Raw genomic sequence first — 25,927 nt, 5'->3', positions numbered from 1 at the left:
CAATGTTAGGTTCCATATTAGGAGCTACCACCCAAGAAAGAGATCTAGGCGTCATAGTGGATAATACATTGAAATTGTCGGTGCAATGTGCTTCGGCAGTGAAAAAAGCAAACAGAATGTTGGGAATTATTAGAAAGGGAATGGTGAATAAAACGGAAAATGTCATAATGCCTCTGTATCGCTTCATGGTGAGACCGCACCTTGAATACTGTGTACAGTTCTGGTTGTTGCATCTCAAAAAGGATATAGTTGCGATGGAGAAGGTACAGAGAAGGGCGACCACAATGATAAAGGGGATGGAACAGCTTCCCTATGAGGAAAGACTAAAGAGGTTAGGACTATTCAGCTTGGAGAAGAGATGGCTGAGGGAGGATATGATAGAAGTGTTTAAAATCATGAGACGTCTAGAACAGGTAAATGTGAATCGATTATTTACTCTTTTAGATAATAGAAGGACTAGGGGGCACTCCATGAAGTTAGCATGTGGCACATTTAAAACTAATCAGAGAAAGTACTTTTTCACTCAATGCACAATTAAACTCTGGAATTTGTTGCCAGAGGATGTGGTTAGTGCAGTTAGTGTAGCTGGGTTTAAAAAAGGATTGGATACGTTCTTGGAGGAGAAGTTCATTACCTGCTATTAAGTTGACTTAGAAAATAGCCACTGCTATTACTAGCATTAGTAGCATGGGATAGACTTAGTTTTTGCATACTTGCCAGGTTCTTATGGCCTGGATTGGCCACTGTTGGAAACAGGATGCTGGGCTTGATGGAACCTTGGTCTGACCCAGTATGGCATGTTCTTAGGATAGAAAGTGGGGGAGAGAGAAAAAAGGGAAGGGAGCTGAGTGCTGGGTGGGTGGAGGGGAGGGGAAGGGAGGAAGATTAGAGTAATTTGGGAGGGGTTAAATGAGGCAGAGGGGAGGAAAGATGGGAGAGGAGAGGACAAACAGGAGAGTGGAAGGGGAAAAAGTGTTCACATACAGATATGGAGGAGGAGGAGGAGGAGTGGGACAAATTGAAGAGTGGGAAAGAGTGCCACTCATACACCCCCACTTAGTCTTACATGTTAGTAACACCAATCCCCTTCTCTTTCATACACACATGGAAGGAGAGTGGAGACTGAGAGGGGTAAGGGAAACATAGTAGAGAGTATGAGGGGCTTTGAGCGTATATACACACATATACACAACTCCACCCTCTACTCACTCCCACATGCACACACACTCACACACTCTCACCCCATACCACATACCTCCCCACCCCTACACACACAGAAGGGTGGGATGGAAGGAGTGAGAAAGTGGACAGTGCACAGGGGAAAGAGTTCACACTCCCCCCAACACCACACATCCCACTCTCAAAAACCCTACAAATATATACACCCTCCCTGAGCCTGCCCTTCCACACATACACACAGGAGAAAGGAGAGTGGGGAGGAAGAGAAAGTGAAGCATGCAAGGGGAAATGAGTCAAAGTGAAGAGTGTGAGGAAGAAGGGGGACAAAGTGGAGAGTTTGAGGGGGAAAGCATTCACACTCAAACACTCCTACCTCCTTACACACACACACACACACACACACACACACACACATGGGGGAGGGGAACAAAGTGAAAAGTTCAAATGGGGAAAGAGTGCCATACACACACACACCCTACTTGACCTCCCACTTCACTTACACCAATTTTGCAAAGCACACACACATGCACACCATTACCCCCATACATTGTAGGGGGGGAGGGGAGAAAATAGGGAGTACAATAGGACAGGGTAAAGAGAGTGTACACATGCATCATATCTACATCCCACACACACACACACACACATTCACAAAGGGATGGGGATAGGAGAGAAGCAGTGTTTCCATTAAGCAAACTGGGTGGTTGTCTAGAGTGCCAAAATTTTGGGGGGTGGCAAAATCCTATCGACATGAGGCCCAGAGTGGGAAAGCCAATACAGCCAAAGAAGGGAGCACTGTGCTGGAGCTGCCACCAATAGGTAAGTTGAGGGTGGGGGGTGCATGACTAAAGGTTCACTTAAGGTGCCAAATATTCTTGCCCCAGCCCTAGGGAGAAACGTGTGCCACAGCTGCCGACCAACCTCACAACATAACACTGGGCAACAAATTTTCACAAAAGTCATGTTACGGAAATGAAATTAGTCAATTCTTATAAATTTCCATGTGCTAAACACGAATGTGACTGTGAAAATGCAAAATTGGTTCTAGTTTTTTTGTAATATGCAGTAATATAATTACATCTTGAATTGTATGCCAATAGTAGGAGACCTACGGTTAATACCGTTTGAAAAATGAAGTCATAGACTACGTCTTAGATTTCTTTGCTTGTCTCTTGTACACCTGTTCGGGAGCATCTCTGCGGAGTGTCCAGCAGTAGTCAGCCAGCATAAATATTTCAAATGCTCACCCTTTCTGACTGGGCTTCATATAGTACACTGCTGACGTCAGCTTACTCAGCAGCAGCATGGCAGTAGAACTGCATTGCATCAGAAAATGATGTAATAAACTCTGGATGATGTGTGCATGATGGTATTATGCAATATGATGCAATATTACATCATTCTAGGCTTATTTACAGTCCTACTGGATAAATTTACACGACTAAACATAGAAAGTGAACTATATTAAATATCTTCAAAACGAGAGCCAATAAAAACTTTTCATGATCATATTCGTGTTCAGCACATCAAGATACTACAGAGTAGGACCTTTTTAGGTCAGTAACACTTTCATTGTTGCCCAGTGAATCACCCCTCACAGCCTTCCTATCTCCTCCCCTCCCCCCCCCCCCCCCCCCCACACACACACACAGATACACATATGCATGCAGACAGGAGAGGGGGAAAAGAAGGGCGAGAGCACACACACCGCCTATTCATTCCCCCAATGCATGCCCCCGCGCACTCCCCTGACACACACAATCCCTATTCATCCCCTCCAACATATACACCCCCATCTCACACACACACACAGTGGGGAAGGAAAGGAATGAGGGAGAAAGTGAAGAGTGTGAGGGGGACTAAGGAAAGGGGGATGCCCCCTAACATACATCCTCAACATGCACATCCCCCCAAAAACACACCACTCAAACAAAACACATAACACACACACACAGAGGGAGGGAGGAAGGAAGGGGGAGAAAATTAAGAGTGCAAGGGGGAAAGAATCCATGCACTCACAACACACACACATCTCCAAACCAACCGTGAACCACATTACACCCCCGCAATCCCTTACTCCCCCCCCCCCCTCATTCTCACCAAATCTCCATTGCACACATGGAGGGGGGGGGGAGAAGAAGTTGAGAGTGCAAGGGGAAAGAGTCTATATACACACACACTCACACACACATCCCCTTCCCACTCCCCCCACCCCCTCCAAATATACTCCCCATCTACATCCCATTTACACACACATGAGGCGAGGGGATAGCATGGAGAAGGAGGGCTTCCTCCACTCAGACTCTGACACCACTCACCAACCTCACCACCACACATGGAGAGAAGGAGAGGTGTAGGGAAAGAAAGTATAAGGTAAAAGGGGGAAAAGTGTGCACACACACACATACTCACTCACACTGCTTCCCCCAACTCACTCTCACCCCAACACATTCCACTACTCCCCCACTCACCCTTACCACAAAAAATATCACCACTCCCCATACCTCCCCATCCCATCACCCCATCTCTACCCCACACCCACCCCACCACTCTCCACCCATCCATCCACCTACTACCACATACACTCCCCCTTCTACCCACCCACCCCCTACAAGCTTATTGGCCCACACTCTACCATGTCTTCCCCACCAAGCTCCACACACTCAGACACTTACCCTTATTCCTTTACCCAAGCAGTACAAGTACAAGACACCTTCTATAACCCTCACATCCAGGTCATGGAGTCATAAAATGCACTCTTTGAAATGCAATTCAGACTCTTTTTGGGGGGGTCCCCTTAACGTACGTGTATACTCAATAAGGGGGGAAAAGGGATGGGCAGGGATGAGATTCTACAGCTCTCTCTCCACCATTCTTTGCATTATATCACCAAGCAGCCTATCAATACATGGTTAGTCAGTCAACCCAGCCGTTCCTGGCACATTTCACCCGGGCATGAAAATAAAGCGCAGGGCTGAGTGCCCACAATGGGATTAGCGAGTGACGTGAGCAGAGGCACAACCCTTAGGTATCCAAAAATGCAAAGCTATGATTTAATTTTAATTTATCTGATTTTTATATTCTGCTTTTCGGCACTTCAAAGCTGATTGCGTTCAGGTACTGGAAGTGCCTGACATTTTGTGGACAGGCCACGCTTCACCATGGTCCCAGTGATGTGTGTGTCTGCACGCACATGTGTTCACTTTTAATGGCAAATGCAAATATCATCAGGGAATGGAGTTAGACCCTCTTATATTGAGTTTCACTTCCATGGCTAAAGGAAGCCCTCGGTCAAGGTAAATATGGGTTAACAAATGTGCGCAGGCAATACAAAGGAAAGCAAGAACACTACCAAAGAAAAACACACGCGCACACACAAAACGCCATGAGGCATTATTCTCTGCCACTGCTGAATTAAGGTTCTTCAGGAGAAGGACATGGTCTGCAGCAGAATGAAATCCTTGCCTCCTGTAATTTTCGGCAGAATGTTTCCTGCCCCATGCCAGGTCAGGATCTATTATGAAAGAAAATATTGTTCTTGGGTTTGGTGGGGGAGGAGGCGGTGCACTCCACGACCTACTCAAGTATTTAGATTCGTCCATTCCCCTTTCTGAGACTGAAGCGGGACAGGACTGCAGCTCCCACAGCGCCTCTCCCGATCCCCGTTCAGGAGGTGGCCGGAGGGCCGCAGCGTTCTCCAGGCAGGAGCAGGCTTAAACGTAGCAGAATCATAGTGGGCCAGCCCCAAGGCACTAAGAGAGAGGTTTCCTAATGGTATTTTAGTGGGGTTTTTTTTTAGGGATTGAAAGTCGCCGGGTATTTACAGAACAGGGAGCATCGGTACCGAAAAAGCTGATTGGCAAGTGATTTTCTCTGTTTCCATTTCCAAAGAGTCTGTCTCATAGCAGAATAAAAAAAAAACCCATTCATTCTGGAAATGGCAGTTTGTTACCCAGGATTCTCAAGAGTAAGCACTAGCAGGTATGATCAGCAACTTATAATAAAGCAGAAAAATAATTTCCTTTTTAGTTGTCAATCCCATGCAAACAGCCCTGGATTTGTCAATAGACACCCATTGGGGTAGATTTTCAAATTGCGCGATTTGGCGTACTTTTGTTGGCGCATCAGGCGCCAACAAAAGTACGCTGGATTTTAGCGGATACGCGCGTAGCCGCTAAAATCCGGGATCGGCGCGCGAAAGGCTATCGATTCCGTATAGCCGGCGCGCGCCGAGCCACGCAGCCTACCCCCGTTCCCTCCCCTCACCTTCCCCTCCCTTCCTCTACCTAACCCACCCGCCCGGCCCTGTCTAAACCCCCCCCCTTACCTTTGTCGGGGGATTTACGCCTCCCGGAGGGAGACGTAAATCCCCGCACGCCAGTGGGCCACCAGCGCGCCGGGACGCAACCTGGGGGCGGGTCTGGAGGGCGCGGCCATGCCCCCGGACCGCCCCGGGCCGGACCCACGCCCCCAGGCCCACCCCCGAAACGCTACGGCCCGCCCCGAAAATGCCAGGCGGATCGGGCACGCCCCCTCGACACGCCCCCGACACGCCCCCCTCGGACAACCCCGGGACTTACACGAGTCCCGGGGTCTGCGCGCGCCGGTGCGCCTATTGAACATAGGCGCACCGGCGCGCAGGGCCCTGCTCGCCTAAATCCGCCCTGATTTAGGTGGATTTAGGCGGATTTAGGCAAGCAGGGCTCTGAAAATCCGCCCCATTATGTTTTCCCTAGGGTGGCAAACATTTAGAGGCAGCAGGCTGGCTAAGATTTAATGTCTTCCAGCATTTTTGAATCTCACTCAGCAGAGAACAACCTTCTGCTACCTTGAAGCAGCCCCTTGAAGAAGGGAAGGGGCAGTGAAAGCACCCAAAGTGTCTAGATGCTGCAAAATCCTAAATCCTTCCCTGCATGCTCATTTTTATATGTAAGAACGCTATGTGTGTGCATATTACTGGTGTTAAATATGGATGTTCAACTCTGTCGCAATTTATGACAAGATATTGTGATTCTAGCAGATTCAGTGGAACAGATTTATTCTCTATCTTTTTAAGTATTTTATTTTAAAAGAACCATTCACATAAAATATAAACATAAACACAAAATATGCAACAGTACCAACTGAAAGCAATATATATTCAACGGGTATTGCATAACCTTTGCCTCCCCCATTGCAGTAGTAACCAGAAATCTATTTATTTATTTATCGAGTTTTATATACTGTCGTTAGTTATAAATTTGATAGAAACATGCAATATACCATTTTAATCAGCATTCAAAATAGAATTAAACAATATATAATTAATAGCTGGCATACCCACCGTTAGCTTGCAAAAAGGCTTTAAAATGAGCACAAAAATCGGTATCCTTTTCCAAATTTAATAAGATCAATTCCAAATTTCGACACAAAGTTTTGGTGGAATAATGTCACTGACCACTTTCCTTCAACATTAAATTCTCTACCTCATCCTTAATAATGGTATCTATTTTTATGGCAGCATTCAAGTCTAGAGAGAGTTCTCTGACCAAACGTCATTACCCCAAAAATCAATGCCATTTGCTTTAAGCAGCTGTTGCGTGATGTTGGCATGCATACATGGTGCCTTATCATGGACAAAAGTAGCTTCGCCTACTACCAAAATGTTTTCCTGATGACTCAAAAATCGGATAACATTTTCGGCTAAAATCGTATTTCAAAAAAAGGCACTATCTCAAGATTCCCTATGTTCTTTGATTACCTACAATATTTTCTTCACTGTGAGCATGACAAAATGACCAACGCAAGCAGGGTTTCTGACAACTTGGTGATAATGTTCCTCGTCGTTAATTTCCTTCAAAGTTTTTGACCAAACTTAATCATTTTGAAAATTTGGTTTTCAAACAGACCAAATGAAAAATTCATCGAAAGGTGCTAAATGAAAGCAATCCTCATCCCAATTTCATAACCAATTTGCCAGCCACAGCCTGTCTTGGATATGGGTTTCGGTTTTCAATGGTTTTGAAATAACATGAATTGCCTGGATACCAGCCCTGACTCAATAACAATAAACTGTTCCTCTATCAACTTTTTTCCTCCTTTCATCCAAAATCATTCCTGCCACCTGGTTACAACTGTTTTTCTGTTTGCTGCTGGAATTTTCAATAATTTTTTGGCTTTCTTGAAACAATTTTAGTGGACGACCATCACCAAATTCCATAAAACACTCTTCAGCAATCTTGCCCCATGTCCTCTGAAGCTTGCTTTCGCTTTGACCTAATTTTTTGGCAATCCACTTTTTCGTAACAAAAGTTGCTCCAGCATCATATGTGTCACAAAATGAAAAACACTTAATATGGTCATTTTCAAGACACAGATGAGTACAAAAAACCTTAGTTGAAATGACATGAAGGTAGAGCATAACAATAAATGGGGCTCATGCTATTACACCAGGAAGCAAATTGGGCAGACTAGATGCGCCTTATGGTCAGAGCAGTTGCTGGACAAAATGGCACCTTGGGCAAGGGTTGCTTTTGGTGCCCCTCTCTCCTTTCCCTGTCAAGCTCTCAGACTGACTCCAAAGGTCACCCTGCTTGCCCACCCCTTGCTTAGACCCTGCTTGTGGTGCTCATTTACCTCATCATCAAAAAAGATATAGATGCAATGGAGAAGGGAAACCAAAATGATAAATGGGATGGAACAGCTCCCCTATGAGGAAAGACTAAAGAGGTTAGGGCTGTTCAGCTTGGAGAAGAGATGGCTGAGGGGGGATATGATAGAGGTGTTTAAAATCAAGAGAAGTCTAGAACGGGTAAATATGAATCGGTTATTTACTCTTTCGGATAATAGAAGGACTAGGGGGCACTCCATAAAGTTAGCATGTGGCACATTTAAAACTAATTGGAGAAAGTTCTTTTTCACGCAATACACAATTAAACTCTGGAATTTGTTGCCAGAGGATGTGATTAGTGCAGTTAGTGTAGCTGGGTTTAAAAAAGGATTGGATAAGTTCATGGAGGAGAAGTCCATTACCTGCTATTAATTAAGTTGACTTAGAAAATAGCCACTGCTATTACTAGCAACAGTAACATGGAATAGACTTAGTTTTTGGGTACTTGCCAGGTTCTTATGGCCTGGATTGGCCACTGTTGGAAACAGGATGCTGGGCTTGATGGACCCTTGGTCTGACCTAGTATGGCATGTTCTTATGTTCAAATTTCAAAAAAAGAGAGGAAATAAATTCAATTCCTATAAACCACCCTTACTTAGTTATTTAACTAATAGGGACAACGTCATCAGACTCTTAGTGCAATATTTTTAATCCACTGTCTTTTGCCACGCAATGGGCCGCAAACAGCATCAGCTGCTTAATGGCACTATAATGTAATCACTTGACGTTGTACCTCAACCCTTTCACCACCATTTATTTAACTCCTGAACCCACATTATCTCTACCATCACTAATTTTTTATTTTATTTCAATTCAAACTAACAGACTGACAAACCAAATATTAAAAATGTTTAGCTCCCTTCAACATTCCAACATTGTCCCAACATGGACCATGTTTCAACTGTCTCCAGCCTTCATCAGGGGACACCTTGTATCAACATGTATCATGGACGCCTTCTTTGCCCAAATACATTAACCGGATGAGAGGTCAATAGAATTCTTACTATATGACAAAATCCAATGTACACCAAAGTGGTGCTATTATACCGGAGAAAGGAATGAGTGGATAACAATCGGAACACTTTGGTGTACATTGGATTTTATCATATAGTATTTGGGCAAAGAAGGCGTCCATGATACATGTTGATACAAGGTGTCCCCTGATGAAGGCTGGAGACAGTCGAAACATGGTCCATGTTGGGACAATGTTGGAATGTTGAAGGGAGCTAAGCATTTTTAATATTTGGTTTGTCAGTCTGTTAGTTTGAATTGAAATAAAATAAAAAATTAGTGATGGTAGAGATAATGTGGGTTCAGGAGTTAAATAAATGGTGGTGAAAGGGTTGGGGTACAACGTCAAGTTATAACATTATAGGGCCATTAAGCAGCTGATGCTGTTTGCGGCCCATTGTGTGGCGAGAAACAGTTGATTAAAAATATTGCACTAAGAGTCTGATGACGTTGTCCCTATTAGTTAAATAACTAAGTAAGGGTGGTTTATAGGAATTGAATTTATTTCCTCTCTTTTTTTGAAATGTAATAATAGTGAGGGGATTGTTCTTATGTTCTACATTTTAGAGAATTTTTCAGACATAGGTTTTGCACTTGTCTAGCTCTGATAGGATTATGAATTTTAAAGCTAGATTTTATGACCCAATCGTAGATAACTTTGTTTGTTGTTCTGAAAGCTCCATGTTTCGAGGTCTTAAAGGAATGTTGGTTTAAAAATCAAATTCTGAAAGTTATGTATAAAAAAAACAAGATAAAGAGCCATAGAGCTCAACGTTCAAGTATCATATTTTCAATTACAGAGGGCAGAGTATTAGCTAGTACTTGCTAGCCTGGCTGCAGGAGTTGAAGGGGTTGTCCACAGGAGAGGATATTGAAATCCTCCATTGAAGGGAACACTCCTGAGATAAGGTCCTTGTCTTCTAGATCAACAAGGTGAATATATGTGCTATAGATGACTGTGATAGTAAGGTATTTCAGTGGATGTAGATGTTGATAGAAACACAGAAGATCATGGCAGACAAGGACTGCAGGGCCCAGCTAGTCTGCCCAATTGATCTCTGGCATTCCCTTTATTTTTTTGCAGCTAAGAATTCTCTGGGTTTATTCCATGCTTGCTTGCTCCACCTCAACAAGGAGACTGCTCCATTCATCAACCATTCCCTCTGTGATGAAATATTTTCTGTTATTCCTGAGTCAGTCTGCCCCTTTGAGCCTATCATGGCCTCTTGTTTTGTAACTTTCTTTCTACTGAAAAATGCTTGCTTCTTGTGCATTATTTCTATTCTTGAAATATTTTAATGTCTCAACCATATCCCCTGCTGCCCCCCCCCCCCCAGGTATACATATTTAGGTCTGTAAGCCTAAATTCATATAAATTTTGATTAAGATCCAAGAGTAGGTCTAAGCCAATGTTTCCTAAACCTGTCCTAGAGGCACACCTATCCATTAATATACACATAAGATAGATTTGCATATATTGGAGACCTAGGATATGTAAATCTATCTCATGCATATTCACAGTGGAAATTCTGAAAACCTGACTGACTAGGGGTGCCTCCAGTCAGGACTGGGAAACAGTGGTCTAAGCTATGAGCCAAGAGCAATCCCTTTGGCCTTTTGGCTAAGACTGAGAACATGTACAACCTGGGGCATTAACATCCTGCCATCCAACCCCATTGGGGTCAGAGCCATTGCAAAAGGAGGAGGATTTGCCTCTTGCTAAAAAAAAGAAAAAAATTGGTACATACTCTGCATCCTTTTGCTAGCCCTTCTTTTGACTACCTGTGCATTCCCTGGGTGGCCAATGTAACCCCAATATTTAAAAAGGGCTCCAGGGGCGATCCGGGTAACTATAGACCAGTGAGCCTGACTTCAGTGCCAAGAAAAATAGTGGAAACTATTCTAAAGATCAAAATCGTAGAAAATATAGAAAGACATGGTTTAATGGAACACAGTCAACATGGATTTACCCAAGGGAAGTCTTGCCTACAAATCTGCTTCATTTTTTTGAAGGGGTTAATAAACATGTGGATAAAGGTGAACCGGTAGATGTAGTGTATTTGGATTTTGAGAAGGCATTTGACAAAGTCCCTATGAGAGGCTTCTAAGAAAACTAAAAAGTCATGGGATAGGAGGCAATGTCCTTTCGTGGATTACAAACTGGTTAAAAGACAGGAAACAGAGAGTAGGATTAAATGGTCAATTTTCTCAGTGGAAAAGGGTAAACAGTGGAGTGCCTCAGGGATCTGTACTTGGACCGGTGCTTTTCATATATATATCTATAAATGATCTGGAAAGGAATATGACGAGTGAGGTTATCAAATTTGTGGACCATACAAAATTATTCAGAGTAGTTAAATCACAAGCAGACTGTGATACATTACAGGAGGACCTTGCAAGACTGGAAGATTAGGCATCCAAATGGCAGATAAAATTTAATGTGGACAAGTGCAAGGTGTTGCATATAGGGAAAAATAACCCTTACTGTAGTTACACGATGTTAGGTTCCATATTAGGAGCTACCATCCAGGAAAAAGATCTAGGCATCATATTCGATCATAGTCGGCTCAGTGTGCTGCAGCAGTCAAAAAAGCAAACAGAATGCTAGGAATTATTAGGAAGGGAATGGTTAATAAAACAGAAAATGTCATAATGCCTCTGTTTCGCTCCATAGTGAGACCACACCTTGAATACTGTGTACAATTCTGGTCACCGCATTTCAAAAAAGATATATTTGCGATGGAGAAGGGCAACCAAAATGATAAAGGGGATGGAACAGCTCCCCTATGAGGAAAGGCTGAAGAGGTTAGGGCTGTTCAGCTTGGAGAAGAGACGGCTAAGGGGGGATATGATACAGGTCTTTAAGATCATGAGAGGTCTTGAACGAGTAGATGTGAATCGGTTATTTACACTTTTGGATAATAGAAGGACTAGGGGGCATTCCATGAAGTTAGCAAGTAGCACATTTAAGACTAATCAGAGAAAATTCTTTTTCACTCAATGCACAATTAAGCTCTGTTAATTGCATCAGTAGCATGGGTAATTGCCAGGTTCTTGTGGCTTGGTTTGGCCTCTGTTGGAAACAGGATGCTGGGCTTGATGGACCCTTGCCCTGACCCAGCATGGCAATTTCTTATGTTCTTAAGGCTCAAGAAAGCAGAGCATGTCGAATTGCTCCAGCCATTTATCTAAGATAAATGCACAAAGTCAGAAATGCACCTATAACTCAGCACCTTTTTGATCTGCCTTAAATAAGAAATTAAATTACAAATGGTTCTTAATTGCATCATCACACAGTTACTTGAAATATATTTTTTAATACTCCAGGACCCTAGCTGATGTTTGATATGGCTTGCACTGGCCATCACAAATGTGTGAATAAAAAAGTAGAAGAAGATACCAAGCAGTGTGTGCGCACTGAAAACATATATGGTAAAAAGTGAACTTAAGAACTTAATAAGTCTGAGATTTGAGCATATAGGGATTATTGAAATGGGTACTAAATATATGATATTCTCTGAAATGTATAAAAAAAATTCAGGGTACTTTGCAGGGCCAGATTAGCTTTGATGGGGCCCAGGGTGTCTAATTTTAATGGGGTTCCTCCAAGGCTAATGACAGAAATATTTGGGGCTCCCTGCCCCAAATCCTGGTTCTCTCTCCCCCCACACCCACTCCCCCAATCCCTGGTCTCGCTTCTCCTCCCTCCCTAATACTCAGTCTCGCTCTCTCTCTCTCTCTCTCTGCATTTCACACAATCCCTGGACTTTCCCTCCTCCTGATCGCTGTCCTTCATATCCATTTCTGCTTCCCTCTGCCATGTGGCACAGCTGCAGACAGTTCTGCAGTTTGAACTGCTCGGTGTCACCACATCCCGTGAGACTAGGACGCCCCGTGTGGTGGTTCGCGCCCTGAAACTGGACCCACGCAAGTGAGGAGATCAATGGTGTATGAAGCGATGGGCACTGCTTTCCCAGCGGGGCCTTGGGGGAAAGGACAGAGAACTGGAGGCTGGGGGAAAGAGCAGCACAAGATCATAGGGCCCCTAAATCTCAGACCCCCTGGGCTGCAGCTCCTAAATCCTCTGCATTCATTTGTTCTGGGCATCCTGTCTTGTTTAGAAGATGTACAACTAGCATGGCAAGAAATCATGCAGTGGAGTAAGAGGCAGAGTTAAAACTGACTGCATAAGGGATACAGTGTGGTAGATCAGAACAATGCATAAAGGTCTAGAACAGAAGCAAGCGAACGGCACACATTCTGAGAAAATATATTTCATTAAGCAATTTTAGTGATGGATAATACAACAAAAAAAAAAAGACAAATCAGTGCTGATAGCAATGATATGTCTCTAGAGGCGGGGTTCAATATTGCTCATGTTTAAGCATCTGAAAATAAAACCAAGCAATTACCAGAATGCTGCAAATTTAGAAAAACTAATTACATAGGTAAGATTCACTAAGGATATTTCTTATTGGCCAGGATCCAGGGAATCTGCTGATGTGCTATATTACCCATAATTGCAGAATTATGTCTTCGAAAATCATTTGTGATGCAAATTGACAGTGAGAAATGCTGCTGATTTATGGGTACCAGGGAATTTCCTGACCTTAGTGAATTTATTACACAGCACCCGGGGAGGGGAGGGCATTCAGTCAATCAAAACCGCACAACTGCCAGACATGACCCTGTCTCTAAATCTTGTACAGTGTCAGCACATGCCAGAGAAGGGCAGCTGGTCTGTTCCACCGAGGGCCAGGGAAGAAACTTGTCCTCTGGCACATTCTAAAGAATAAAACTAAAAGTTCCACGTGGAATTAACAGAGCCTACTTTCCAGGGTGTGCATTTATCGGAATAAAAAAAAAAATACACCTTCCCCTCTCCCCATCAATCCCCATTCCCATCCGGATAACCCTGGATGCCTGACATAACTGTATACCGAAAACATGATGTGGATCAAAACATAAAAGTTATTATTATGGGCACACACACTGCTCTCATAAGCAGACCTAAAACGGTTCCTATTATAATTCACTTATACCTGGAACATTTGTGGGTGCTTTCAAATAAGGTATTAAGGGCTGCTGCTTGCTGCTGGGGTGTCTTCACTAAGACCCCCCTCATCTTGAGCAGGTTCGCTCGCTCCAATATGTTCACCTCAAATTGCTCAGAGCAAAACCTGGGCAGGGTGAGGGTCTTACAGGGTGAGACACACCAGGAGCCACAGCTGTGAACTTCAGTTCCAGACCCACAACACAAAGGTACTGAAGATACTATTATACATTATTATTATTATTATTATTAAGCGGGCACGCAGAGCAGGAGTTTACAGCGAGGCCTATAAACCCTGATTTGAAGGAGGGCATAATAAGGGACAGCAGAAGATTATATTTCCCAAAGCCTTTGGACTCACTATGTCCCGGTCAGAGGATGAGGGGGGGGGGGGGAGCCCCGTATTACCGACACCTTCGGATCCAGCAGGGCTGAAACCTGCGCTTCAGCGGTTTTCCTTAAGGCACATCTGCAGCCTCCCTTCCTCTCCTCCAGGTCCATAACCTCTAGAAATGATTGCAAAGGGACGAGCGCTGCCCTGCCTTCCAAATAATTTGGAACTAGTCCGTCCCCGTCCCGTCCCCCCCCCTTTTTACACGGGGCTGCAGATTGGAATAGTCCGTTTCTCTCGCAAACTTGCTCCCAGCGTCAGGAAGACGGCACCCGGCGTGGGGCGCCGTCGCCTCCCGTTGTATTTATTTCGCGATCTGGGAGCTGCAGTTTAAGTAGGAAGGTTGGTGGCCGTGCCCTGGGAGTCACTTCAGGAGAGGCGCGCACAAGGAGCATCCCCCTTCCCCCCCGGAGAAGGACGGAGTCCCGCGCTCCGAGCACTTAAGGGGAGCGACAGGAACCGAAACCCCCCCCCCCCCCAAGGCTGCCCCAGCCTAGGCATGGACAGTGGCTGCAGAGCAGGGACCCGGGGAAAGGGAGAATGCATCGGCGGTGGGGGGGGGGCGAGGGAGTCGTAAAGCCTCCTGCGATTTTGCTGGTAGGGAAATCAGACAGGATAAAGTAAGGGCAGGAGGAAAAGGTGATCGCCCGCTGCAAGCTTCCTCCTCCAGGACTTCTCCTGGCAGAAACGTGCTAAGGAGTTTCGTCAAATCTGCCCCCCCGATATCAGCTTCTTTCTCTCGCTCTTTCCTTTTTTTTTTTTTATTTAAAAACAACCAAAAAAAAAATCTGGCACAACTATGACAGGGGGACTGGTACTTACCATCTGCCCGAGCCGAAATGAGCACAAGGGACAGGAGATATCCCATGCCCAGGAGGGAGGTGAGAGCCATGGCACTGTCCGAGGAGATCCTGCACCTGGGATCCGAATCAATGTGCACAGAACAGGCTCTCTTCCGGGATCAGGAACCAAAGTCCCCTGGGGTAGAGAAGCAGAAAGAGGAGGGCGAGTGAGAGAGAGAGAGAGCAGACCTCCTCTGGCCACTGCTGCGAGGCAGAGGGAGGGTAAAAAAAAGCCCCAGCGTCCAGGCAGCCGGGGCTGGGCAGCGGTTTTATCCAGCCCAGAGGTGCAAGGCAGTGCAAATGGAGAGCCTGTGTGAAAAGTCACATCGCCCTGTCAGTAAATAGCAACTGGATTGGATCAGAATAAACGTAGAAACAGGGGAAAAACAGAGGCAAAAGGGAAAGAGAGGGCTAGGGAGGTGTGCCTAGGAGGGTGGCACCAGGATCCCAGCTGAAGGGCAGCACTGGCAGTGCCAGGAGTGGGCTATGCGAATGCATGGACCGAATAGTTTTGCTGTTGCTGTTGGAAGTGAGCAGCGCTGGGAATTTTTTTTCTTCACATTCTCCTCCTTTCCTGCCCCTTTTTTAAGCTTCTTAAATATTTAGGTCTAAAAATATTGCACCATTTGAGAAGAAAGGTTGTGACCCTACTGGGAAACACGACCCCCCCCCCCCCCCCCCCTCTCCAGCAACTTGGAGACGGAGAAGTAGCCAGAGGATCAAAAGAGAAGGCAGCTGCCTCTCCAGCTCTACAAAAGGGGAGAGCAGAAGAGCTGTGGGGCTGCCAGGGAGAAAAACGTTTTTTTTTTTCCCTCCACCCTGCTTGGATGACAGGCCCTATTTTTATCCGTTTCAGGGGCTAGCCCCAAGCACTGCTGCAGCAGTAGAGAGAGGGGGGTTTGTTAGGATTTTTTTTTTTCCAAGCACCATTCCCTTTCTTAACCAGCCCCCGGTTTGTTCTATTCTTCTTCTACAGAGCACAAATCCTCCAGGGGGCTCCACAATCTCAGCAGGAGGTAAGAGAAGTCCTGCAGGCCTGTAAGTCGTCTGCCTCTGTAAGTGACAATTGGGAGGTGCCTTGTACCCCCTGCTCTTATCGTCCCCCTTCCCCAAGCTTTGAGTCCTGTAATGAAGCACCCACTTTCTGATACCCTACCCCCTATCAGCTGGTTCCTTTATTTAACTTGGAATTGCCTTTCTTTTTCCTCTCCAAACCGGCAATCCGATTACTGTTTAAATAATTGTTTCCCCTGCCCTGCTCTGCCCTAAGAGCAGGGAGAAAGTTGTCCTTTCTCGTCCCTTATTTCTTTCTTTCTTTCTTTCTTTCCTTTTCCACCCCAGATTAACCCTCTGAAGAAAGAAGGTCCCATCTCTCATGGAAGTCTCAGCCCCTCTCCTTGAAGTAAGGTAGAGGGCAGAGAAAGAAGAGGCATGGAAGAGAGTGGGTGCCAGAAATCCACCTCCCTTTCCCTCCATCTCTCTCTCTCTCTTCATTTTAGTTTCCCCATAGTTTTCCCCTCCCTTATTGAGTTTGGCTCTAGGTTTGGCCTTAATCTGTTTTAGGTTTAACCCCTTCCTCCTTGCTGATCTTTGTCTCTCCTTTTTGAATTTGCTCCCCTCCTCCAACAAATATGGCTGAATTAGTCATTCTTCAGGGAGGAGACGGCTGAGGGGGGATATGATAAGAGGTGTTTAAAATCATGAGAGGTCTAGATTGGGTAAATGTAAATTGGTTATTTATTCTTTCAGATAATAGAAGGACTATGGGCCCTCCATTGTTATGCCTGTCAGTTGCAGACGGCTGCAACCTCTCATGCTCACCTCTTTTTTCCCAGCTCCATCAAGTCTGGGAAGAATGGCAGTCTCTACCAGTCCACGCCAACCTCTCCGGAGTTCCCGGGACAGAGTGGGCACTGCCGACTGCCATCTTGGACCTGAAGTTACCTAGAAGCGTGCGCGCGCAAGGGCCTCATTTGAACACGTCATGGCGGGAACCTCGGGGGCGTCCCCGCCCGATGATGTCAACTCGCCAGTGTATTTAATCTGACCTGCCCTTGCCTTCCTCGAGTTAGCAAGGAGTTCCGTCTTGCTGAATTCTCCACTTCAAGGACTTCCTGTTCCTGACTCAGTCTTGGCATATGGACGCTCTGAGTACCTGCTCCTCAGGGGCTCCCCTGCGTTCCCGGCTATCTGCTCCTTGAAGGGCCTTCCTGCCTGACCTCTACTAGACCTGCTTCTCTGGTCTCTGTCTCACTCCAAGAACCTCCTACTGTGAGTACCTCTACTGACGTCTACTATACATACTGCATTGAAGATTCCATGCGGCGTACCCTGATCCTCGGGCCACTACCTCCCGCCTTCCTTCTGTAGGAGTCATTCAACTTCCTGCTCTACAGGAGCCACTTCCGGGTTCCAGCATCGCCACCAGTTCTTCAACATCTAACTATACAGACATCCTCGGCATACCCCGCTCCGTGGGCCACTACTGGATCTTCTCGGCGGTGTCTCACTCTGGGTAATTCCAATTGCCCAGGACTGGACGAACATTTCCATTTCTGTGGAGACTAATTCTTCCTTCCTATTTAATAAAGTCTTCATGCCTAGCTGTGTCCCTCGTCACTGAGACTGTGCCTGCTGACAGTGAGGCTCACAGGGCTCCTCCTTGTGGGTCTCCCTGTGGGCGGAGAAATCCCTGTGGGTGGAGACATCGCTCATCTCAGCTGTTCAGTGCTGCTCCCCCAAGGGGAGGGGCTAGCACTTTATGATATTCCTTAGGTGGAGTTAGTGATCTACTGTGGGTTGGCTCCCACAGAGTGGTAGTAGATAAATCCTTTCTATTAGTGTAAGGAATGAACACAGTAAAATGGTGAATCCCTGGGCTGATGGCAGATGACAGCGCCCTCAAGTGGAGATCCTGAGGGACCACTGGCTAGGCTGGAGTATTGAGACAAACACAGATAGTTCTTTATTAGACTGGAAGTAGAACCACAAGAGGTGGCAGTAGTGAGTCGATATGCCCGGCAGGGCTGAAGTCCCTCTGATACTGGAACTATGATCTCTGAGTTGCTGAGCTGTAAGGAGAGACTATAAGTAGTGAGTAGACAGGGTATGCTGGGCATAACCAGTGGTAGATGATACACTCACAATTGTAGATCTCTATAGTGTCTTCTTTATGCAACAGAGAGTCTTCAGTATTTCAGGAACAGGAGCTGCAGGTGAGTACTGGTTCCTATAAGCAGTCTGAACTAGAACTCATAATAACTGTGTATGGGATGGCTTCTGGAATAGAAGAGAGTTGGGAGAGTTGTGGAACATAGGCCCTCGTGGAGCGAGTACCGGTTCCTATCTGTAATCTATAATAACAATCCGTAGATAGAGCTATATAATATCTTCTGAGGAAGAAGAGAGTATGAGAATAGGAGTTAGGATCATAGGCCCTCGTGGAGCGAGTACCGAATCCTATCTGTACTCTGCAATGGTAACTCACGATCTCCATACCTGTGATAACGACTTAGACTGAACAATGGCCTTCGTGGAGCGAGTACCAGTTCCTGTCTGTAATAGGACTCACAGTTCACATCTGTGATCGCCTCCAGGCAGTAGGAGTCTTCTGAGTCTTCGGGAACGTAGGGCCTCGAGGAGCGAGTACCGGATCCCGTCCAACAATCTGAAATCAAGAATAGAGAAAGTGGAGCCCCCGAGGAGCGGGTACTCCTGGTAAGTACAAAATCAGAGTAGCTTGGTTGAATCGTAATCTGGCAGAGATAGATTCGAGTCCTTGCTAACTCGTTTGTAGTTAGCAAAGACCTTTTAAATTGAAAATGGATGGCGTCAGTACGAGGGGACACCCTCGATGTTCACGCCCTTACTGGTACAAAGTCTGGAGCGCGCGTTCGTGCGCCCTTACGTCATCAGGAACATGGCGGGTCCGTAGCGTCAAGCCAGCCCGGGGGTTCCGACGAGATGCGGCAGGAGAACTCCGCAGTAGCAGCTGTCTGTCAGACCTGGAAGGCGTCGCCACATAAGTAGAGAGGGTGGAGTGAGGGTGAGAAACAGGCACGAACACAACATCAGCCCAGGGGTTCATAAAGTCTCACCAGTCATGTATCTTATTCGAATTAAGACAAATCCTGATGGTGAAGATGTCCTTAAATGGATCCACATTAACCAACTCAGACTTTGTCACCTTTGTAAATTTGTGGATTAGAATTCTGTGCCCAGTGACACTAACATTAACAATAAAGCAGAAGAGTAGTTCTCTACTGTTTTTCAGATGAAGGGCCAGTCTCTGAAGGTGATCATCCTAGTACTACTGATGACAGGAGCAGAAGTTGCCAAGCTGGTCAAGCCTGCTCCTTCCTCTGGCATCGTGATGCAAGATCCCCCTGGCTTCTTCCTCATGCAGTCCCAGATTGTCACCCAGAAAGTCTTTGTGTTGCTGGACCCCCACCATGTGATCCAGAAATATTTTAACCTCACTAACATGCATTTTCTTGCAACTAAAGCTTGGTTCAAGGATCATCTGAAATATGTTACCCAGATCGTCCAGAACATTCTTAGCCAATTGGACAAAATTATGATCCAGCCCATTAGAAAAGACTTAGACCATCCAGAAATGTTTTTATTGGATTAATTGTTGGATCCATTATCTTTTCTGCCCTGTGTTCCCTCTTTGTTGCATCCATGTCCATTGCAAATGCAGTATCCATAAAAAATTTGTAGAACACTGTTAAAGAGTTGCAGAACAATGTGGAAAGTATCACTAAACAGATACAACACCAACAAGAACAGTTAACTCAAGGTAAAACACTAAGTAACTCTATCACCTTGGTTAGCCTACATTCCCAAGCAATTGAGCAAAAACCGTGCTGAGTGAAGACCACACTTTTATCCAGCCCATTCAAGTGCTCACCAATGACTTGTTTAGAGAGCTGAACAACAGCATGAGTAACTTAATGAAAGGACGGAGTCCAACCTATTTGGCCTCTCCAGATGTCATTATAGTTGTTTTCACTAAAATTACCCGAAGTAACATCGATCCTATCCAGGTCCAGATTATTTATCATATGGGTAATGCTATACCTCTGTATGTGGATATTGAGAATATGGAGGTTGCCTATGTTTTAAATTTGCCTTTCATTTTACTTGAGAATGTTTAACAATTGAAACAAGTAATTAAGGTAGGTACATGGACAAACAATTTATACCTGCATGTAGACACTCCTGCCCTTCTAACCTATCAGACTGATAACCCACAGCAATATTTAGTTCCTAATTTAGGCCTATGTCAACAAAGGACATACATTGGTTATGTTCCTATAAGCCTCTCCTTAAGGATACAACAGAAACTCTGTGTGGTTTGTCCTTGGACAACATCTGAGAGAAATGTAAGATTACCATGACAAAATATGATGAATTCTCCGAAACCAAGGTTGCTGCTGTAAATAATGTTTGGTTAGCTAGCGCCCCTTTGAAAGAGATTGCTGTTTCTAACAAGCATGATGTTACCAGTAAGGTTCCCTTACCCAGTAATGTACTTTCTTTAGTCACAGTACCTAAGAACTCAATAGTTTTGTAGGGGGTATGTTCTTATACTAACTAGAACCAGACCCTGTTCTCACAGAGGTTGAAATCGTAGATGTGTTTTAGGGCCATGAAATCAACTTTGATGAAAATTTGGTATATCTTTTAGGCTATAAAGACTCTCACACTGTGGAACGGTCTGTAGACCAAGATACTTTAGAAATTACTGACTACAATGATGATTCCAGATATGAAGATATTTTACAAACTGACTATATACTGTCTTATGCCTTACCTGCCTTAGCCATGGTGATCGTAGTCCACATCCTAATTTCAATCACCCTTTTTAATAGAGTAAGGACCCTAATGAGTCACGCACAGGAAATGTCTCGCTGTAAAGCTATGCACTTGCGAAACCTCCCACAACCCCCATCTCTGGAACAATATGAGGTACCAGATAATCAGTGATCACACTTTGTTACTTTCCAGACTAGGAAAAAGGGAGTTGCACACACACTCTACCTCAAGTCTGAGATGATATCCCTACCTCATATTTCTACAGCATGCACCACATGAGAACTACATTATTTCCTTATTTCTTATCACCCATATATATTTCTTATTACTATTATCCATTTATTTTTCTTCATTATACTTTTTACCTTTCCTCATTATAATGATTATTTTATTCCTTATTATTATTATATCTATTACATCATTACATTACTCCTACTCTATTATTACTATTATGATTCCTTACAAGTACTATGATTATTATTATTGTTGCATTATTCCTACCTCATGTTGATGATGTCATCATTGGTGGTCATACATGTCATACAGCTGAGGCCTGCACAGTAGCTGGTTGTTAGGCTTAAGTGAGACAAGCTCCATTGCTGGCTCATCTCATTTAAGTACTGGGGCCTTCTTCTGGTGTGCTAGGCCCGGTGCCACTCTTAAATTCCTCAGATTTTTTCTCTTTTTTTCTGAGGAACTTTTTCTGGTGGATGGTGATGACGGCTGTCAGCTCGGCCAGCTGATTCTTCATAGGAGGTCTCTGGTTATATTTTTGCTGCGATCCCCAGTTGTGATTTCTTTTGGGTGGCTGAAAATCTCCTGTACCCTTTTCTGGATTAGCTGCTGTGCCACTGGATTGCTCCTGGGGAGGAGGCATCTAGGGCCTGTCAGACTTAGTATATGAAGATAGCTGATGAATTTCAAAGTATATTTCTGGACTCTGAATCATGGTGGACACTTGGTTCCTCTCCTTCTTCTTATCTGTCTTTTGCTCCCTAGGTGCAGACTTTCCTTTATGACAAATGGCATATAGCTTTTCTGCTTCTTTTACAAGGAAACTTAAGGGTGCCTGTTAGGGAGGTGGACCCTTGGGCCAGCAGAGACTGATGGTGTTGCACCGTGGAGACCCACAGTGAACGTTGCAGCCGGGAGGCGGCGCTAAAGAGGTACTCTGAAGAAGGCTTCACCACTGGAAGCCCAAGGTCCCCCCAGGAGGAGCCCGTAGGGACCCGGGCCTCTTGGTCTTAGGTGGATCCTCTACAACCAAGGATCAAAAGAGCAGCCTGCCAAGGTAGTCCAACGGTGAGATGGCACCCAGGAGGTCAGAAGATACTTCACCCTTGGAAGGCCGCGGTCCCCCCCCTGTGGAGCCCATGAGGGCCCAAGCCGCTGGGACTTAGGAGAAACCTCTGGGTAGGAGAAAAACCGGATACCTGCGGAGGCGGAGAGAGATGAAACCGGAGTCCAGGAACAAGCCAAGATCGGGAGCCAGAAGTCGGAAGCCAAAACCAGGAACGGAAGCTGAAGCCAAAGTCAATGAACGAAGTAAGGTCAGGAGCCAGAAGTCAGATGTCAGAAGCCAAAACCAGGAATGGAAGCTGAAGCCAGAGTCAATGAACGAAACAAGGTCAGGAGCCAGAAGTCAGATGTCGGGAACAAACAGGAACCGGGAAGCAGGAAACACAACTAGCTACTCCGAAGAGTGAACCTCGTTGCAAGGCGAGGCTCAGCTGTGGCTGCCGGGTTTAAATAACCCGGCAGCGTCTGATGTCAGCAAGGAGGCTGTCCTCCGTTTTCCGTGCTGGCCCCTATAAATCCAGAGCCCTGGTGCGCGCGCATGCCTAGGGGGCGGAGCCAGCAGCAGATCATCGACGGCGTCTCCTTCGCAGGGAGAACACCACAGCAGGCCGCCTTTTGGGCCTGGATGGCCGAAGAGGGATTCCCACGGCCAGGCCGGGCCACGAGGTGAGTGGAGGTCCCGGGGCACAGCCCGGGACCGTAACAGTGCCTCCCTGTGGCAGAGTAGGGGGAGTTCACAGAGAAGGGGGAAGAGCCTTTCTGAGAGCAATCTTGCCTGCTTCAGTGGCATAGGGCTCCCCACAGAAGAAAGTTTGCTTTAAGCAGTAGCTAAAAGCTCTGGGACTTTCCTCAGGGTCACATCTTAGATTGTAGGCAGCCTGCCATGCCAAAACACTGTTGGCATAAGTTCCAAAGTGTTCTTTGAGGGAAAACTCAAGTGTCTAAGGACTGTTTAGAATGTGCACCCACTACCTGAAAAATTTCATGCAACCTGTTTAAGTGCTGCAAGATATCTAAGCCAGAATTCTCTTTAAATGGCGTAATCAAGGTACGAAGCAGCTTGATATGTTTAGTGAGATTTAAAGCTCCTTCTGGTGTTCGTTGGTGGTAAGCCTATTGGTCTTTGATTCCAGACCCCCTTCTGGGAGGAGGGGAGGGTCAGCTCCCTCTCTGTGTCCCAAGCTGTATAGGAAGGGGCAGCCATATATGTGTTTTGCTGGAGACTATGGCTGTATTTAGAAGCTAACACCTCTGCTTTGTCCCATGCCTTAAGCTTTTCCCATGGTCCTACTATTTTCTCCTGGTCTTGGATACAAGGCTGTCTGTAGCTCTGGGTTATGCCTTCCTCTTTCCACTCCCACTGCTCCTTAGGGAGGTGTGGGGACAGAGGTGTTTCCTGAGGTATGCTGGGATTTTGCTGCCTGCATACTCTGCTTCGGAAAGACAAGATTTAGCATTACATTACTTGTTTTTTCTTTCAATAATTAAACCATACTTTGGGACAGCTGCAATTGGTACCTAGATTTTTTTAAAATCAGATATCAACTCTTGAATTTCTTTCTCTAATTTTTAATTATCTTCTTGCAACTTTAAATTCTCTTTATGCAGCCGATAAAGACGAGCTGCATTGTGTTTACTTTGTCTTTCTACTGAAAGCTGTTGGGTTAATGTTTGATTATCAGCCTTTATCAACTCAGTCTCATTAAGGTATGTCTCCCAATGAGACAAGTTTTGGAATTCAAGCTGTTGGATTCTTTGATCCTTTCCACTATTTTGACTATTAATCACAGCTAATTGCATTTGTAGTTCTGTCAATTGGTTTTGTAAAGACTTAATCTTTTTGTCTTACTGTTCTTTCTGCATTTTAATAGCTGATTCTAATTCCTGAATCCGATTTGTTTGGCTATCAGAAACCCCCTCAGAGTCTGTGTCTGTTTCTTTTTGCACTCTAATCCTTTCCTGCAATGCCTGGAACCGTTTAAGGTATTGAGGTAGTTTATCTAAATGAGGGTCTGTAGGCTGGGCTTCAGCAACCTATTTCTCTAAAGCTTCTATTTTTTCTATTAACTCAAGATTTTGTTTTGTCCTTAACTTGCGCTCTGCTTGTTGCAGTGCACATTTTTTAATGATATCATCCATTTCTGCCCTTAACTGGCTAATGTCTTTTTCCAATACCTGATTTGTTGCCTGTAGATGTGAGTTATCACTTTGCAGTAATTCTTTTAATAAGTGCAAAGTGGTAGCATATTCAGCTAATGTCTTAAGGGTTAATTTACATTCACTAACTAAGAATTGAAAGAATATTAAGCATAAATTTGTTAGGGTTTAGACTGCAGAGTTAGCAATCTGTTCTGAATCTGTTGCTGAAGACTCCTGATGGGGAAGGGGTAGCAATCTGTTACCAGTGGAGTGGTTGGAGAGAGCACTCAGCTGTAGAGTAATGTAGATAGGTGGATCCTTGGGCTGATGGCAGATGACTGCACCCCAGGAGGATATCCTGAAAGGGACCACCGGCTAGGCTTGGGTATGGAGACAGACACAGATAGTTCTTTTATTAGACATGATAGTAGAACCACCAGAGGTGGCAGTAGTGAGCTGATATGCCTGGCAGGGCTGAAGTCCTTCAGGTACTGGAACAGCAATCCCAGGGTTACTGAGTGCAGAGAAACTATAGATAGTGAGTAGACAGGGTATGCTGTGTTCATAGCCAGAACTAGATGACAAATCTCACATAAGGAAGCTCAGTAACTGAAAAGGGTTAGGCCCTTGAGGAGCGAGTACCTGGTTCCAGGAAAAGCTCTGAGAGAGCGATGATAACTCACAAATGTCTGTATCTGTGATAACTTCCAGGCAGTAGAGAATCTTTAGAGTGTCCAGGAACCTGGGCCCTCGAGGAGTGAGTACCAGTTCCTATCTGCAATCTGAAATAAAGAAAAGAGAGCGAGGCCCCCGAGGAGAGGGTACCCCTGGTAAGTCCGAGGAGGCAGAGTAGCGTAGAGAGACAAGCGAGTCCAAATCAATCCCCGCTATCAATCCTTGCTTGAAGCGAAGACTTTCTCCTTGCTAACTTGATTCGTTAGTGAATATTGAGACCTTTTATATTGGAAGTGGATGACGTCATCTCAGGGGGACGCCCCCGAAGTTCGTGCCCTTGCTGGTACATCAATTGGAGCATTCGCGCGCGCGCCCTACATCATCAGGCAACATGGCGGATCCACAGCGTTGAGTCAGTCCGGGGACACCGGAAGGAGACAGCAAGAAGACGCCGAGGCAGCTAACCGTCCATCAGACCCGGAGGGAGTCACCACAGAGGTAAAGAGGGAGGAGAGAGGGCATCGAGCAGCGATGGATGCAACACCTATCTTGGTGGAACCTCCAAACTGTAAGCAGATTTAGGGGTGCAGGAATCTATCTGCTACAAGACCTTGCCAGCTGCCCTCCTACCTTACTTGCAATCCTGTCAGGGAAAAGACAATATGTATTTTCCTAGGAAATAGACTTTTATTTATCAGATTTGGCAGGACAAAGCATACAGAAAATAACAATTCCCATCCTGGCCACTAAGCACCAGTTTTCCCTAAAGAAAGTTTTGTATCATGGGAAGTTTCACACATTTCATAAACCTTAGCTTGCATAAGATATAAATACTTATGGCTAACTTACTTATCCCTGATTCCAACTTC

General features: G+C 45.3%; 1 protein-coding gene across 1 annotated transcript in view; it reads right to left on the bottom strand.

Moving 5' to 3' along the window:
• SUSD5 (sushi domain containing 5) overlaps window positions 1-15,597 on the bottom strand; it is a 368,081-nt gene extending 352,484 nt beyond the window's left edge. The window contains exon 1 of the mRNA XM_029587083.1: window positions 15,106-15,597. Within this exon, the coding sequence (XP_029442943.1) occupies window positions 15,106-15,175 (70 nt within the window). The 5' untranslated portion in view covers window positions 15,176-15,597. The remainder of the gene's footprint in view (window positions 1-15,105) is intronic.
• Between the last annotated feature and the right edge of the window lie 10,330 nt (window positions 15,598-25,927).

Source organism: Rhinatrema bivittatum, chromosome 2 (assembly GCF_901001135.1).
Source record: "Rhinatrema bivittatum chromosome 2, aRhiBiv1.1, whole genome shotgun sequence".
NCBI classification, from domain to species: Eukaryota; Metazoa; Chordata; class Amphibia; order Gymnophiona; family Rhinatrematidae; genus Rhinatrema; species Rhinatrema bivittatum.
The sequence above is the reverse complement of the archived record's forward strand: the minus strand, read 5'-3'. Positions and strand labels throughout refer to the sequence as shown.